This window comes from Corvus kubaryi, unplaced genomic scaffold (assembly GCF_017639235.1).
Source record: "Corvus kubaryi isolate FWS band 111438036 unplaced genomic scaffold, C.kubaryi_AGA036_p1.0 37398, whole genome shotgun sequence".
NCBI classification, from domain to species: domain Eukaryota; kingdom Metazoa; phylum Chordata; class Aves; order Passeriformes; family Corvidae; genus Corvus; species Corvus kubaryi.
In genome coordinates, this window is record NW_024581137.1 from 26,822,544 (window position 1) to 26,839,982 (window position 17,439).

At 38.9% G+C, this 17,439-nt stretch overlaps 2 protein-coding genes across 3 annotated transcripts in view; both read right to left on the minus strand.

Annotated features, from left to right (window-relative positions):
* The window catches only part of STK31 (serine/threonine kinase 31), a gene marked incomplete at its 5' end in the record, with an annotated part of 28,554 nt that extends 25,200 nt beyond the window's left edge, over window positions 1-3,354 (minus strand). Inside the window, 2 exon segments of the mRNA XM_042044462.1 lie at window positions 1,280-1,399; window positions 3,169-3,354. Coding sequence (XP_041900396.1) covers window positions 1,280-1,399; window positions 3,169-3,354 — 306 coding nt within the window.
* A 5,590-nt stretch (window positions 3,355-8,944) lies between these two features.
* FAM221A (family with sequence similarity 221 member A) lies at window positions 8,945-17,439 on the minus strand. 2 transcript variants are annotated; one of them, XM_042044034.1, is made up of 7 exons: window positions 17,249-17,436; window positions 15,466-15,639; window positions 14,815-15,005; window positions 12,570-12,776; window positions 11,642-11,752; window positions 10,904-10,992; window positions 8,945-9,177 (listed from the first exon to the last, which is right to left on the minus strand). In XM_042044034.1, the coding sequence occupies exons 1-7, from the start codon at window positions 17,302-17,304 to the stop codon at window positions 9,115-9,117; spliced, it is 891 nt and encodes a 296-aa protein (XP_041899968.1). In that variant the 5' UTR covers window positions 17,305-17,436; the 3' UTR covers window positions 8,945-9,114. The 2 variants fall into 2 exon arrangements, with proteins under 2 accessions (XP_041899968.1, XP_041899969.1); XM_042044035.1 differs by lacking the exon at window positions 12,570-12,776 and having other exon boundaries at window positions 17,249-17,439.

Below are 17,439 nucleotides of genomic sequence, written 5' to 3' on the forward strand. Positions count from 1 at the left end.
TTCTCAGGCATGCCAGCCCAAAAATGTCTGTGATGTGCAAAACATACAGAAATGGAACAGAAAGTCTGCTGGCTGCTGCCTGCTCAGGCTAGTCAGGGCAGCTTTGTACATAAAAGTATCTCAACACAGTGCGTCAAAAATAACCCCAAAAGCCCTCTTCCTTTTTTAAAATCAGATTCACAGCACAACTGTAACTCAAAAACCAGAGTATCATAATAATTCAGTATGAGGCATTTTACTACAAATTTAGACTACTTTGAAGAGCACCTAGTTTCATATTAGTATTTGTTAATAGCACAGACTTGCCTAAATGATCTAACTTTAAACCAGAATTGGAAACTGTGCTGGTATGTGGAAGGGTGTGCCCGCAGGTGATTCATTAAAATTTTCAAGAAGCTCAAATTATGGAACATTAGCAAATTCTAAACAAGTGTTTTTGGAGAACACCATACTCCTTACACCATCTCAACTTTATGAATGCCAAGTACCGTTTTTCCCACCCACAAGCATTTTCCTCAGCAGCCTGTTGCCATGGCAATCCTAGCAACTGCAGGACAAGTCTCTTTAAAAAGATTTCTGACAGCAGCTGTATCTGCCAACTTAGCAGCACCTCTTGTCAATGTAATTACAAGTTGCAGAGAAACCGTTATCCCCTAAAGCTTGCTTCAAACTGCAATAGCTGGCTTTATTTCATATAAGCACACATTGTTACATTCCCACCCAACTAAATCACCATAATATGTCTGTCCTGGTAGGCAAGTATGCTTTTACAATCCATATTTGTGTCCAGTGAGTTTTTAACAGAGATAAATAAAGAGGGGAGAGATACAAAAAGCCACAAGGACAAGCCTGTGGAAATTACACAGATGCTAAAATAAGCATCACTGCATTGCCTATCACTGCAAAGTCTGACTAGAGGCCTAATGTCCTACAATCTTGACTTTCAACTAAGCTTCTGTGACCAAGGGAGGACTTCTTTTCCTCAGAAGGGGAAGAAGCAGAAGTACTTTGTTTTCTGGGCACCAAAAGAACTTGGGTCAGCCAGAAATAGACCTGAGGCAAATCATACTCTAAAAATCACTTTCCCAGCACAACCTGAACCATTTTTGACAAAACCATTTAATTTCTAGAGTATGTTCATGGCAACAGATCAGACAGTCCTTCCCAGCCTGCTCTGCTTTCAGTTAAACAGACAACTCCTCGAGGGAACACTGCGCCGGTATTTGCAAACATCTGCTACATGTCGTGTGATCTAAATGCTTTAAAACTTGTTACTCACCTGGTCACACATGTTTAAGTTCAGATCAGCTGGTATCTGCAGTGCCCAGAGCCTGTACTTCTCATCAACACTCGGACATCACAAGTTTGGTGGAATTTTAAATATGTTTAGTCTATTCAGAATTTAAGATTTTCCACAGTTGCCTGATACTGCTTAGTAAGATAATACACAAATCAGCAGAGATTATGCAAACCTCTTACAGAAATGTGCACTGACAACTACTAGAATATAAGCATGCTGCAGAGATCAGAATCTTCCATACTAAGGCCAGATACCCTTCAGAGGAAGGAACTGAGAGGAATCTCTTACACTGGCATTTGTCTAAAAGCTTAGCGGCAAAACTTTAAGTAACAGAACAGATCTCTGCTGGCAATTTTTTTCTCTAAAGGCTACAATTAAGAAGCAGTGTAGAAGACTTTCTTCATGACCTGCAGTGTAGTCTAATGTTTCCATGCCAAACAGCCTGCCTAGACAGTAACATTTTAAGTAGGAACTACTAGCCCTCTGCATCAGTCTCCTAATGCCGATTAGCAGCTCTTTTAGGTCATTTCCATCAGTGCTAACATGTCACACAAAGCCTACCATTTTCATCAGTCAGAAGTTTTGAAATTAAATTACATTGCTTACCAACATTAACTACCACTCGTGAATCTCTTTATCAAGGGATACAAACAGCACTTTGCAAATATGTCATGTTTTTCAGTCTTCTCATTAGAATTTTTTTAAATTACAGGTCACTTGAATTTGTGTCCCACATGTATATTCACTGTTTTTAAATACATTCACGTAGCAGGTTTCAAAAAGAGAAAGATTCATTTATTACTATCATTTTGTATGTAGAACTGAAATACAATTAAAAACTTTAATAAAACAGTTCCTGCCTGTTCACTGTTATCTGTTGCTCTACCAACATCTGTATTCAGAAAAACAGCCGCCATAAATTTGGAAATTAGGGAAATTAGAAATTAGGAAATTAGGAAAAAAAATATCAGGAATACCATTGGGAAAATATAAGCATACCTCAAACTGGTATTTGTGGAATGGAATACAGATCTTATTTTTACACTTTCCTTTAAATATCCCCACAGCACTACGGAAAAAAAGTAATGCATTTGATATCCTATCGCTCGTAAAACATATGCTAATGCTTCAAAAACATAATCCTCTAATCTAAAAACAATAGGTCAAAGAAAATTTTGTGACTAGAAAAACACCAACACGTTACACAGCAGCCTCACATGGTTTTTCTCTTAATGTGTTGCTACAACATTTTATTGACACTGACAGCTTAATACACCTGACAAAGGAACAGGCCAGTCACAAAATAAACATGCAGGGTTGTTTTTTTCCTTTCCCAAGAAGAATGTAGGAAGTCATTTACCTACACACACAAAAAGTTCAGACACATCTTTTAATTTTGGCTTAGTTTGCATTAGGCAGAACCACCAGTAGCTTGCACACAAAACCAAAAGCTGCCATCACCCTTGTTATGCTTGTCATAGAACTGCTGCTAAATATGTCCTTTTTGTCTTCTCAAGAGTACTTTGTCCAGCACATTCAACATTAGAGGTTTTTAAAAGATCTTTTTCCCTTCTTGAGATGGAGCCAAGAACCATTTTTCTTTAAAAAGCATTGCTCTGTTGTTAAAGAAAGCCCATAATGTATATACTGGACAAAGAAAAAGAATTCAGCATTTTGTATATTACCTTCTTGTAGTATTTCCTGAATGTTAAGAAAACCCAAAACAGTGTTTCCATAATTTTACAGAATTGTGGAGTGCAGCAAGATTTGCTCACACAAAACAAGTTTTTTCTTTAGGAGACCCAACATTTCTCAAAGAGAACTTAAGAGAATATAACCCCCAGCACAATCAAAGATCAAGCAAGTACCTTAAAAAGTGGTTGCATAGAATAAAAGCTTTTACATCCAGGTGAAAAACAAACTCCACACATACACAAACTACTTACCTTACTAAAACCAAGTTTGCCAAAAACTGTGTTAGTCCTAGGACATGCTTCAGTCAACGCACAACTTGTTTTCAAGAAATCATTACATTTACTGACATTCAAAGTGTGGAGAGAAAATACAAGTTATTAGCTGTCATTTTTCATAGATGCTTGATGGCTTACAACAGCCAAAAATTAAATCAAAACAGTGGCACTGCTGTTAAGACAAGTAATGCCCCACCTTGAACTTTCAGTCTTTATAACTTTAGGTGCATTTGCAAGCCAGGTCTCATCTTCTTCCAAGAATTAATGAATCGGATCAGGACAGGTAATGTACCTCAGAGAAATAGTTTGCAATGAACATTTTTAGCAGTTTAATTACCAGCTAGCAGTATGCAAATCTTACTTATCAATCCTTTCTCACAAATGTTAGCATGTGTGTGGTATCCATTCTCTTTCTCTCCTTAATCAAGGGAGACAGCAGTTCTGGCACACCCCTCATTCTCCTTACATGCAAGACTCGGGGTTTGGGTTGGCTGAGAGAAGCATCGTTTCTGCAGTTATAACTTGGTATCTGAACCACTGTAAAACCAGGACAATTCCAGAAACATGGCTTTTGGTAGACAACATTCTACCTGTAATTCAAAGGAAAGGATCCAGAGTTTGGAGCTGGAAAGAAAACACCTATGCAACGGAACATTTCAATAACCTTAGAAGCACACTCCTAACCTCTGTACTTTACAATATTAAAGAAAACACTCTGAGTCTCAGAATGCCAGAAAGAGAACCCAAAGGAGAATTACCTATGACAATTACATGTAATTATTAGCAAAAGTTATTCCATAAACAGAGTAAGTAAAGTTTGGCCCACCTCCCCAAATTCCTACTGGGGACATGATGACCAGCATTACCTCCTCCAGCTGGCTCAAAGCTACACAGATTCTGACCAATATGCGCACACCAATTAGCCAGCAGACCAAAGAGGAAAGGCAACCTGTGGCACTCCTGGATTTTTCCCTCTCCTTGCTACAACCCTCACATTAAAGAAAACTGTTAATTTTGGGGGGAATTTACTTTTTCTCACTCCCCCCTTCCAACATCCTCTTGCCCATCTACACAAAAATTGACGATTTTAGGGCAGGAGATCGACTCCCAGCAGGACTCCGACTGCCTCCTACAGTATTCTTCAATCAACAGCAAATATTTTATCTCTCAATTTATTTAATTTTTTGGCTTACCAAATATTCAAGGAAGCATAGTTACAAACTTATTTGTGCAACAGATTCTCATTCATCATGTGTTCATTTGATGAACAATTCTTTGTGACATTTCAGTAAAGAATAACTGATGTAAATTTGAAGGGGAATAACAGTACTTGAAATTCTGAAATCTGAATTAGATTATTTTTCTTTTTCCAAAATTAAATGTTATCTTTTTTTCTCACTTAAACAGAAACTTGATGGGAGAGGGAGGATAAGATTAAACACCTCAGTTAGAATCAAATAGTTTTGAACTGTGCTCAGCCAGTGTGTAACAGGATACTCTGTCTGGAATGGAGTAAACCAACTTTAACACAGCCCTATTTGTAAAGCTATCCGTGCTGCTTTTGGTGTTGAATAATACTGAAAGCAGACTGACTCATTAGCTCCAAAGTTAAACATCCTGAGAGTGAGGTGAAGATGTAGCTGGCCTGGTGAAGTGCCTGATAAAGGAACAAAAAAGTGATACTACTGATAACTTATCTAAAGCTGCTGAACTGACACAGCTGGCCTGGACACATCTGGGTGACCAGTCCCACTCTTTAATGGCAGGGTCTTCTGACCCTTCTTGGAGTGTGTGTGGAGATCCTCTTTTGGGTTGGGGTTGCCTCTCAAGGTTATTTCTCAAGGCTGAGCAAAAGAGATTTGCCCACGGTCTTTGGTGTGACAAATCAATCTCTACTTATTAATTGCTTTTGCTAGCTTTCCTGAAATTGCTCCAATATTGCTTAAAAACAGTGCACTAGACTGTGCTAGTAGTTACAGCTTCTACCCTGTGGAGTAAATAATTATGATTAAGATATTTTCATCTAATTATTATCATAATAAACTAAATATTTTATATAAATAAATCTGGTTTGCCATCCTTAATTCCGCAGGACAAAGTTGTACAAAGGTCCAATTGCACCTGTATAATCCTTTAGACATAAACTGTTGACTGGGTCTGGGGCTAAGATTGGATCCAGTCCCACCTAGACTCCTCTCTGAGGAGTTCAGAAAGAAAGGGGGTCCTTTCTGCACCTCGTGAGTCAACTAATAACCTTTGTGTGAGCCTTCCACTCTGCTTGTGACACAGCATCACACAGGTGACAGGTTATGGCTGAGCCTGGGACCTTCCCTAGGGAGGTAACTCAAGGAGCCCGTGGGATCAGTGCCCAGCCATGCCAGTATGGGTACAGTGAATATAAAATCAGAGCTAAAACCAGTGTAAAGCAAGTAACAATTCCTTCTACCAGAAGAGAGATGCTAAAGGCTCCAAAGCAAGAGTAGGCCTCTAGACAAAAATAGTATATTTAGTTACAAAAAACCCCGTAACAGGCACACCTGTGCAAGGTCTTTTAGACTGGAAAACCTTTGTTGGATTTTTTTCAATTATATTTGTGCTAAGAACAAATACTATCACTACCTGCAAAGTTGTCTCTTTTCTTAGGCCACATGGCTACAAACTACTTCTAGAGAGGCTCGGGGACATACAGTCATGAGACCTGCCAACCATTTAGTATGCACAACATGCTGTAAAGACACTGACAACTTGACAAAGTAACTGCACGGATGCCATTACTGGTTGTGAATTCACACGTCGCGTTCCCCTCGCTCCCGAACCTGAGACAGACAGACGTGGTTTGCATTTAGCACAGAAACACACGGAACGGGGAGGAGCTCCTCGCGCTCCACTTAGGATCACTGACCAGTGTCCACTATCATAAACATAAGGTGCATCTAAGCCTTTCCACAGGATGATCAAAACTAGTGATAAAATGCTGTTGCACACTCTAGGAAAGTTGCAATAATGGCAAAACACTGACTTGAAAGCCACCTATTTTAAAAATAAGACATGCTTAAGCATTGCCCAGGGCCTGTGCAATTAGGCTTTAGCGGCTTAGAGCACTCGTGTGGATGAGAACAAACCCTTTTCCCCGTGCCTGATTCCTTGGATTAGGGTCAGAAACAGTTAATGCTTCCAGCTGAACGACAGCTCTATGCCCGCCCAATAAATCGCACAGATGAATTGGTAACTTATCTGTCCCATGATATTTTGTTCAAAGTTCATGGCTGCTCTCAGGAAAACAAACCATCAGCGAGTACCTGTTAAACCAAGCTCTTTATTTAATGAACACTGCTAATGGCACACACACTAGCATTTGCTCTCTGCTTTCATAATTAAAAAAAAAAATTCTTTTCTAACAGATGTATAAAGAAATTTTTCAATAGAATTGGTGGTTGGAATTGTGATCCTACAAAATGATTATTGGTTTTTAGGATAAAGTTAAATTTCACTTAAGATATGACATCAGTATCCAGTTTTCACAGCCAGCAAAGTTATGAGATATATTGTAGCTGGTTTTTCATGTATAGATGCCAGTAAAATTTCAGCAAAATGTACTATGCAAATACTAAGAAGTCAAAAACATGCCTTCTAGTAAGGACGGAGAGTTTCTTTTCCTTGGACATCATCAACATGAGTGAAAAGTGGTCAGAACTCCTAAGCAATATTTAATGCCATTGATATTTTTATGATCGAACCTGTTTTCCAACTAAAACTAAATATCATCAAATAAATGTGATGACTTTTTTTTTATCTTTAGAGTGGCAACATCAAAAAAAGTTAAAGCACAGAATAAATTTTTTTTAATTACCTTAGTAAAACCAGTTTGTGATGATCAAAGTACAGTTTAGTAGGACTGAATTTGGCAGACAAATAACAGACAAATATTGCAATTCGAGATGTAAAAAATTACATTATTTCCTGAAAGTTATGTTATCAGTATCAAAAAACCCCACAAAATAAAAGCTTTTTGTAATTATTAAAACCTCTCTCTTTAGCAATATTTTGCTGTGAGAAAGCTCACTGCTGCAAGACACGCATAGATTTCCAGAACTGCATTCCCTCATGGGTAAAGTCATGGGGATAAGTAGGAAACTGGAGCGAACTTCCACTATTAAGCTTGTAATAATCTCTTTGAAAAACAGAGATAATTTTTTCCTGTATTTTTATTTACTTTTCTTTATGAATGCTATTTGTATTTGTTTGTTTCTTGTGATTACACTGTGAAAACCCCATTTATTTTCAAGACCAAGCAGGGGATGTGTAGAATGGATTGCCTGCCAGGGCCAGAAGAGGGAGCTCAAATCAGTACTTTCATTTATTAGGCTAAAGCAGCATGTAACTGTAGAATTTAACAGTAAAGGTTACTTTCAAAGCACTAGTTAGACACTTTGATGCATCGTGCATTTAAATTAAAGTAGCAGATTAGCCTCTCTGATTGGCACCTGCAGTAGCGGCAGTATAGGTCAGAGTTAAGGTAAAAGGCTCCCTTAAAACTGAGCCCCGACACTGCAGCTGATACCTGAACAGAAACCAAGTTGCCCTGCAATAAATGCCTTCAAACCCACCTCTTTTCCGTTGCCCATCAGGCACATAGAGGCATTATTTCCAATGGGAAATGAAGCTTTGTAGGCTTCTCCCAATTCTTGCTGTAGAGTCTCAGTACACATCCCCCCACCCCCGTAAAGTTTCCAATCCAAGAGACATCTTCAGGTATTTTTAAGAACAAACTGACTTACACCTCTCTGTTCTCAAAGGAGAATAAGTTAACTCAGGCTTTGCTTTTGCCTCCTAAGCTGCACTCCGTGCCAGTTACTCTGTTCCAAGTTCTTGCTGTGCTGCTTTGCAGAATTAAACCACCACACAATCACTAAATTTTATATTTTCCTGCCCACTACCTTTGATACAACCTATGTTGCCACAGCTGTGAATATGGACAAAGAATACAAAAGCACATCTCCTTGAGATGATCCACTCTTTGTTGGGTTAGACAGGATGAATCTGTTGGATAAATAAGTTTGTACCAAACAGTATGCAATTGTTGCTTTACATGCTATAAATAATATATCCATTTCCACTTAAGGTTTTCAGAAGTTTAGTGTAATAATTGTTATGGACAGTGACAGACAAAAAGAATTGGGAGAATTGTACCACCAAAGAGATCTGGGATAATGTATACCAGCAAGATCCCTTCAAGTAGCTCATAAGTGTGGAAACGGGTTTGCAAGTGTACAGAATGACTTTTTTTTTTTTAATATTTATATGATGGTAGGAACAGAGACTGCAGAAGTGTGAGAGAAGAAGGGTATGTTTGAATTTTATGTCAAGGCAATGAAATCAACAGAAAGGGGGAAAATATTTAAAGAAAATATTAAATTGTCAGTATCAACAGAACAAATCTCACCACATAAAAATCCATAAGAAAGATAAGTTTAAAGGACTCTACAAATAAAGAAAATATGTAATGAAAGTCTAAGAATAAGACATATCTTTTCTTTGCCCTCCTACAACCTAATATTTAAACACAAGGTTGTTCTCTCAGACCTTAAATAACAGTTCTGCAACTCTCTAAATACGCTTCTCCATTCTCAAAGAAATATCTGTGTAACAGTTCTGGAGATTAGAAACACATTGATTAAAGAAACCAATTTTATTACAACAAGATAATTTTAAATTAATTTCAGCAAAGGAACAAAACAACGGAATAAATAAATGAATAAATACAAGTATGCGGGGAGGCACAGAGAAAGATACTCAATGTAATAATGAACAATGTGCCAAATAATAAATAAATATTTATTAATCTCATGGCTTCTTTGATGGCACTGGATTCCTCTCATTCCGTTTAGCAGCTTTCTCCATTTTCAGCTGTAACAAAAAAAGACACCAGCAGTGGTTCAAACATTGATTTGCAAGCTGGCTAGCAATGCAATATTAAATTTCTACATTCAGCCACAAATTTACCAGGGTGATACATGCAGTGGACAAAGGTACACAACATTGTTATCCCAACCTAGCACTGCTTACATTTGTACCACAGGACAAAGCAGCACTTGCATGGCGCTGCAGCTCCTCCCTATTGAAACCAGGGCTGCCTTATCTCTGATAATGGCAATCTAGGGATTTAAGAATCTCTCAAGGCCAGTGTCTCTCACGAATGTTCACGGGTTTATCTCTATGTCAATGAAAGGTAGAGCAGTTTTATTGCAGGTGTCTAACAGACACAGCTAGATGAACCAGCACACACAAAACCACACGGGAACGGAGCTGAACCTTCATCTCAGTGTTTCCCCGCTGACCCACAATGCCATGACTTCCTCCTGTAAGATCTTTCCTACACAGCAGGCTCTTACAGCGTGGTAAAATTTATCAACATGTACATGTTCCACTCTGCCACTTTTGTAGTAAGACTATTAATCCAAACAAATGTATCTGTTGGTTTTAGAAGCTACGGTTTTTCTCAAGTATTGTTACACTAGTAAATGAAATCATATTTAGAGCAATTATATAAAAAGGATGTGGAGACTTTTACATCTCATCTAACACACATGCTGCTATCAAAAATGCAAGAAAAAAGAATTAATATGCTTTTTCCGACCATAAAATAAAATCAAAAGGAAACAAGACCTCATTCAGCTGTCTAAAAATGAACTCACTGCTAAGAAAATGTTGTTGGTCTATACAGAAATGCATTTTAAACCACTTTTCCCTATTTGGAGGCTTGAGGTTTTTATCTAAAATTCCTACAACCTTTTGCAAAGAAAATAAAATCTTGGGAGAAAAAAGAAACAGACAAATTTGAATTCGATGTTTTCTATGAACCAATGTAATATTTGTAACATCCGTCCATATTTTTGCGATTATTTACAAAACAAAGAAAATTATTTAAAATTTCACAAAGCTAGAACAGCCTTCTCCTTTACAAACACCTTGTTGCAAGCCAGCAAGCAAAACAGCAAAACAGTTTAGATTTTAAAAGTTAATTCTGCAGCATTGCCTTATGAAAGGATTCATAAACAGTTGAGACATACTTCAGCTGAGATGGTGGAGCTAAAGGGCTAATGTGGGGAAAGAATAGGTATTTAAACATATGAATAACCTACACTGCAGGGCATTTAAATTGAAGGTAGTCAGTGAGGTGGAGGAGGCACCTCTAAGTGAGTGATACAGATCATTTACCCTATCAGATTTAGCCAAATTTACGCAGACATTCATTAAAAAAAAAGGAACATTATAAAGTTTTAGAACTGAAGTAGCAAACACACAGTCCTAAATGTCACTGGGGAGTTTCCATGAGTCTGCACTGTTGTCTCTTTTTGCCACATAGTAAAATGTTTTGGTTTTCTGTAATAGAGAGTTACCTCAATTAAAATCTGCCTGGTTAAGGTAAATGCTATCCCACACATGACTGATCTCTGAAATCCTGTAATAGCTCATAACTCTATTTAAAAATTTATGTTAAGAAGCTAGCTTTCTCAGGAATTGAGAAGGAATTATATGATGCATTTATATGCCACTTAAATAATACATTTATCAGTTTTAGATATCCTCTTTGAAAGTGTATTTAAATTAAGCAATAAATGTAGTAACTTGCCCGTTCCTGATAACGTTTTTCAAAGTAAGCCATGTCATCAGCTTCTGATTGTTTTCCATGAGAAACTTGCCCTGTGGCCCTTGCACTACCTGAAAAACAAAACATAAACAAAAAACAAAACCCCTTTTTTCATTAATGATACTTGCTATTCCATTAGTTGTTTTACATTTGGCAAAACCCATTTAAAATGGGAACTCAGCTTTACAGGCAAGCACAAAACCCAGCAATTGGGACCAAAGAGAAACCTTTTTAGTCTAGGCTTGCACCTATTATAAATTGTCTTAAAGGAGTTCAACAGCTATAGTAATTGCTAACTTGTTGTACTAACTAAGGGACGTAAGTGTAAGTGATCCACAACCCAACGTAGAAAAAGCTTGCTGGCAGATGGCAGTTTCACAGGTGTGCTGAATATGTACAACCCATTCAGACATGATGAACTTCTAAGAGGAATTAAGAATTTTAAAAATTGATCCAATGAATACATGACACCATTAATGGAAAAGATAACAAACCCTAAGAAAAAAATAATTTAAGGTAAAAAAACACATCACAAGCAAAAATAGCAAGGATTAAGTTATTCTAAGCATTTGAAGCACATGAATGTCATACTAACTTATCACATAGCAAGGCTTCAATACTCATTTCAATGCCCTGAGCATCTTTCAATTCATTAATAAAATCAATTAACTTTATATTAAATTCTTTTTGTATAACAGTATTATCCTACTTATACATCACCTGCTATTTGCGGCATGGTTTGAGCGGAACCCGAAGGCCCCTGAAATGCTTTTAGAAATGGATGATCCATGCTAGTAATAGGGGCTTCTAAAAGTGCAGCAGAAGGAGCACCTGTTAGAAAATAAGTTGAATGAAAACAATAATTAACTCCAGGAGATATAGTCCTAATACACATGATGGGGTCAAAACAAGGTTACAGATTCATATCTACAACTCTCAGCGCAGACCCCATAAACTAGAGTTAACAAAAGCATTACAAGGATGGCTTCAAAAGGAGTGAAAAGTTTTGTTTCTTCAATTACTACAGTAATGTTGTAGTTTCTAAACTTCAGACAAATCCAGGAATCCAGATCAGAATTTTAAAAATAAATAATGTGTATGTGGCAATAATAGATAAAACAGTATTTCAGGACAAAACGTGCGTTATTAAACGACACAAAATCACAGAGCAGAAAAAGTGTCAAGACCAACTAATGTGTCTGTTAAAAAGTTCTACCCATTACCTCATTTTTTTTATGCTGAACAGCTATTAACCTTTGAGTTTGAAAACAAAAATGCTGTAAATATATAACCAAGAAATACCTGGGTAGTATTAGGCTAAAGGACTAACATAAATAGAACGTGGAAGTATTAGGTTACAGGAAGTATTAGAAGTTAGAGGTTCTTTCTACGGATATGCTGCATTTCAACCAGAAGCAACTAGGTTGAACACCAGAATTGCTGAAAAAGAGTTTTTTATCAACTCACTACAGGGAGTGGGACAACTTGATCCCTTAACACCTGAGGACAGCTGGAAAGGAACAGTCTTTCTGCAGTCCTACTCCTATTGATCCAATTTGCCTTCAAACTTTGAAAATCTATTTTGATTTAGTACTTTTCAAAACTTAGGTGGGGAATTAAAATTTCACCTCAGGTCAGCTGTGCATACCTATTCCACTGTCATCAAGCCTCATGTAGCCTTCTGCTAGAGAACTAAAACCAGTCAGTCCTCCCATAGCAGCGTAAGGAACATCATGCCCCACAGGCTTCCCTTGGGCTAAGCGCTCCTCTTTTGTTTCCACGACTGTTTCATGAGCATATGCTGGCTGACCACATGCACAGGTAAAGCAGCTATGAAAGCCTGAGCACCTGGAACCTAAGAAACAAAAAATGAATGAGACGGTGATGGAACTTGAGCATCCAGCTGTATGAAAAGACCGTACAAAAGAGAAAGGAGGACTCTTGGGATTAGATCATGAAGGCCATCCAGTGGCAGGCTCTTACTGGGACACGTTTCAAGTACCTCTAAGGATGGAGATTCTGCCTCTCTGAGCAGCCTGGACCAGTGCTGGATCAGAAATTTCTTTTCTGATATCTAACTGTATTTCCTATGTTGCAACTTGTGTCCATTGTCATTAGCAACACCCCTCTCCATCCACTTACAATGAATAAAAGGAAAAGAAGTTCTGACACTGGGTAAAGCTGACAACCTGCCAGCATTTTGGCACCATTCCCTCCAAAAGTGTATAGCATGTGTCGATGTCACATGGCTAAGAAACTTCATATCACAATTTATTACAGAAATCACAATTTAATTGTCTTTTAAAATTAGCAAAATTTTCTCAGTAGCAAATAGAGACTGTGGAAGCAACAAAACAGGTTCTATACAAGATTATCATTAGACTGACTTTCAGGGGTTAAGCTTACACAGCCACAGGATGTAACTGAAATATTTATACAAATGTCATGGAACATTCAGAAACAGAGTGAAGTGACGTGTCTGCTCTAGCTACATCTAAAGCCGTCATCAAAGCCCCTCTGGAGCAATGTGACCAGTAAATTGAGGAAGTGATGTTGCAAATGTTTCATTATTCAAATTACCCTGCTTCCAACTCACAGTTCATTTTGTCGAGCACCAGGAAAGATTTCTTTTAAGTCTTGTGCCATATGTTGATCACATTTTTGGAAATGTTAAAGGTTTTTTCATATTATTTTGGGTACTCCTCAGAAACAGAACTCTGTGTTTGGACACAGAACACAGTATATGCAATATATACAGAGCAACAAGCAGTTAAGGTTTTCAGTTATAACTTATCTATCATGTTAGATTTATCCACACTGGACAAGACTAATATCATTACATTAAAACAACACAAGTCCAAAAGAGAAGCAATTCTTGGCACTTCACTAGGAAATCTGTGAAGCCCTCAGAAGTGTCTGGTATTTTTGAGAAACAGTAAACAAAAGGCATTATATATATTAATATTGAAAACACTGTGTTCTATGGATTCAGCCTGAATAATCCAGCTGCACATTTAAGATTTTCACATTACTTAGGGCAAATTCTTGAAAGGCTGTCATAAAGATATTTTATGGTTTTTTCTGTGGGATATGATTCTCAACCAGCAAAAGTTGCTCACAGTTTTCTCTGTATAAAATAGAGACATTCCATGAAAGAAATTTAGTAACAGCACAGAATTCTAGCAAAAAAACCCCCTTCATCTTATGTAATTTGAGGTTTCAAACTAAAACATCATCTTTGTGCTTTATTTATTTCCTGCGGTTAATAATTACTGCTGTTTCACTACATTAACCTCAAACAACTGTAGTAAAAAGCTTCCTCTTAATCCCTTCTCTAAGATCTTGCTGAAACTCCATTCCCATTTGCATTTCTGGACCCACAATTTGTATACTCATGAACTGCTTTGTTAGAGTGCTAGCATTAGTATTATTTGGGAACAGAGTACTACTTCCTGCTGAGTTGAGAGAAGATATAAAAATATATTAATGTTATAGTCAACTAGGCAATAGAGGAATGAAGATCAACACTTCTCTCTCTCAAATTACCAAGTTCAGGTAGAAAAGGCATGTGCATGCAGCTGGAAGTGACAAACTGCAAACAGGGTGCTTTCATGCTGTGTATCTTCAGGCATCCATCTCCATAAGGACTATCTGAAGCATTCAGAGATTTAAACTCCTTCACAGGACTGGGGAAACTAAGGACGTTGTTCTAAACCCTCCTGTGCAAAAGCTGCTGTCTTCCTTCCCACTTCTCATCCTTCCTCAAGGATGAAAACGCACAACGGTGACAAGTGCAGCACATACCCAACACCCAGGGCAGAACACAGATCCCTCACTTGCTGTTCCCGTTGAGTTTCCTGGCAAAGGGTGCTGCAAGCCCAGCAGTAACTTACAGGAGTTACAGGGAAACCCAGGTGCTGCACTGTGCTGATCAGCGAAGTGTTTGCAGCGGCAGCGGATGGGCTGGGTGCCATTCAGGGGCACAAACTGGTAGGACTGGCACGGGCAGCGTTTCACTCTGCAAGGCACACAGATAGGCCGCTCTTTGGGAAGCACCTCATAGTCAGTTTTGTGTTGTTTATACCTGTAACAGGAAAAATAATAACTTTTATAACTTAGCATTTATCAGATAGCTAACTGAAAGGCTTATAATTTACTTGACAAGTTTGGTTTTGAAGCAATTTTAATTATATTGTTAATTGTTAATTTTCAATTAAGTGCATAACATCAGATGCTTTTACATCTATTCTTTACATAAATATCACATATCCTTATGTTTCATTTTGAGAGCACTACTAGAATCAATCTGATCTACATTTACTCATGCCTTACAGCTGAATTTATTGAGACTACAAAATCACTTTGGTCTCAAAAATATATTGACATTTACATTTACAAACAGTTCTTACTATTTAAAACCTAATTTTCTCAAGCCTTAAACCTTAAATAAACTTGCCTATGTGCTACTGTAATGTGTCTGGGAATATTTCACATTTTCTTGATTTTTAAAAATATTAAAGTGTAAAAGAAGGGAAACTACCCACCGGTGAGTACAAAAGCACAGTGTCTCTGGTCCTACAAGCTTACAGTCCATACCAGTTGGTGATCTCCAGCTGACGTACAACCTGTTCTGTAGCCGAGCTGGTAATACTTTTCTTTTGTACTCCTCGTATTCCTCAGGAGTAAAGAGCTTTCCTCCATCATCATCACCTACAATTCTGTATACATGACATAAAAAAAGCCATAAGAAAATGAAGACAATAAAAGTAGGTTTCTCCAGATATTTTTTTCAAATAATATATAGCAGCGCTTCTTCTGTAAATGCAAAATAAATCTTTTATTTCCTATTACTGTTCTAATAATTTAACAGAACTATAGCTGATTTTTAGAGAATATTTTTTGAATAATGCTCTTTTAAAAAATTTGTTCTGATGGACTGAAAACCAGTTCTAAGAGAAAAGGAAAAAATTAATACAGCAAACTACCAACGGTTCTTTTGGCAAAAAAAGCAATGAGCATCAAGGGTCATGTAGCCAGCCAACCCTGCTTCAGACTTCTTGACTAACCTCTGACAAGTCACTTCACTCATCTACACCCAACTATACCGCAAACTTGTATCAGGAGACTAATCTTAGTCTAGTCTGAGTATTCAACGGCAAGCAGGTAACCACACTGCCACCAAAGCAACAAACAACACATCCAAGCTGTCTTCTGATTTGCAAGAAGACTATGCCAGTTTCTGCAGCTGAAGTTGGTGGGAGCTGTACCCTCAGTTCAGACAGGCCCATTTGTTAAAGCTATCACTACGTTCAAATTCAAGGGCAATGAATAGCTGGAACTCTGGAGCAGCATCCAAATTCTGCATTTATGGAAACAATTAATGACAATACATAAAATATGTAAAATAGAGTTGAGACTTAACTGCAGCACTTACCTATGCTGAAAGTGATTTTAATAATGTCTGTAAATATTTCAGTTATTCTTTCTTGGATATGCTAAAACACACTGAATGAGTGATTCTTTGCCAAATATTCTGTGGATTTGTGCACTGCCAGCACTGTACAGCACCAGAATAATGTGCCAACACAACGTTATCATTTGCATGTCAACCCAGCCAACACCCACTGAATCACTGCACATCTTATGTAAGAAATACCACTGTGCTTTCCTCTCGTGTTTTACTCAAGGTTTTCCTAAACTAAATTAAGACCTCATCTCAGCACAATGACTGTGTTTATTTTTGTTCAGCCTGTCGAGAGGACTGCTGACAAGATTAGCAAAGACATGCAGCAGTATAAGGGATTTATACAATGCAAAACTTGGAATTCGTGATGCACAGAAGTCCTTGTATTCTGAAAGAGCAGTACGGCTGGCAGATTATCAAATATTGGCTTGGATCGGACGGGACCTTAGAGACCACCTAATTCCAACGCCCCTGCCGTGGGCAGGGATGCCACTAGCAGACCAGATGGCCTCTCACAGCACATCGCACAGACACGCTGCCGGGCGGGCACGGATGAGAGGGACGATGCGTGACTTCACTGCTGACAGCCAAGGTTTGCAACGTGTCCTCTCCAGGGCACACCAGCCACGGCAGCTCCGACTGCGACAGTGAACGGCGGCCGCTGCGTGTGGCTCAACGAAGCCGCCGCAGCCCCCGAAGCAGCCAATTCAGGAGGGCCGGGGGCGAGCATGCCTCCCGGAGGAATCGCGGGCCGCGGGCCGCCTGCGGGGGACGCGACTCGGCTGCCGCCGGCACCCTTGGGCCGGCTGGAAGCGCCCGGCCCCCGCCCCAGCGACCCCACCGCGCCGCCCCTGTGCCCTCACCGCCGGTACTCCGCGTACTCCTCCAGAGCCTGCGCATCCACCTGCAGCCGCTCCATGCCCGCTGGGCCGCCCGCGGCCGGGCGCTGGGAGAGGGCAGGGCCCCGGGAGCGCCGGGCGTCGCCTGCGCACGGAGAGCTGCGGGCGGGAGGCACCGGGAGGCACCGGGAGGCAGGCGGGGGAAAGGTGGGGGA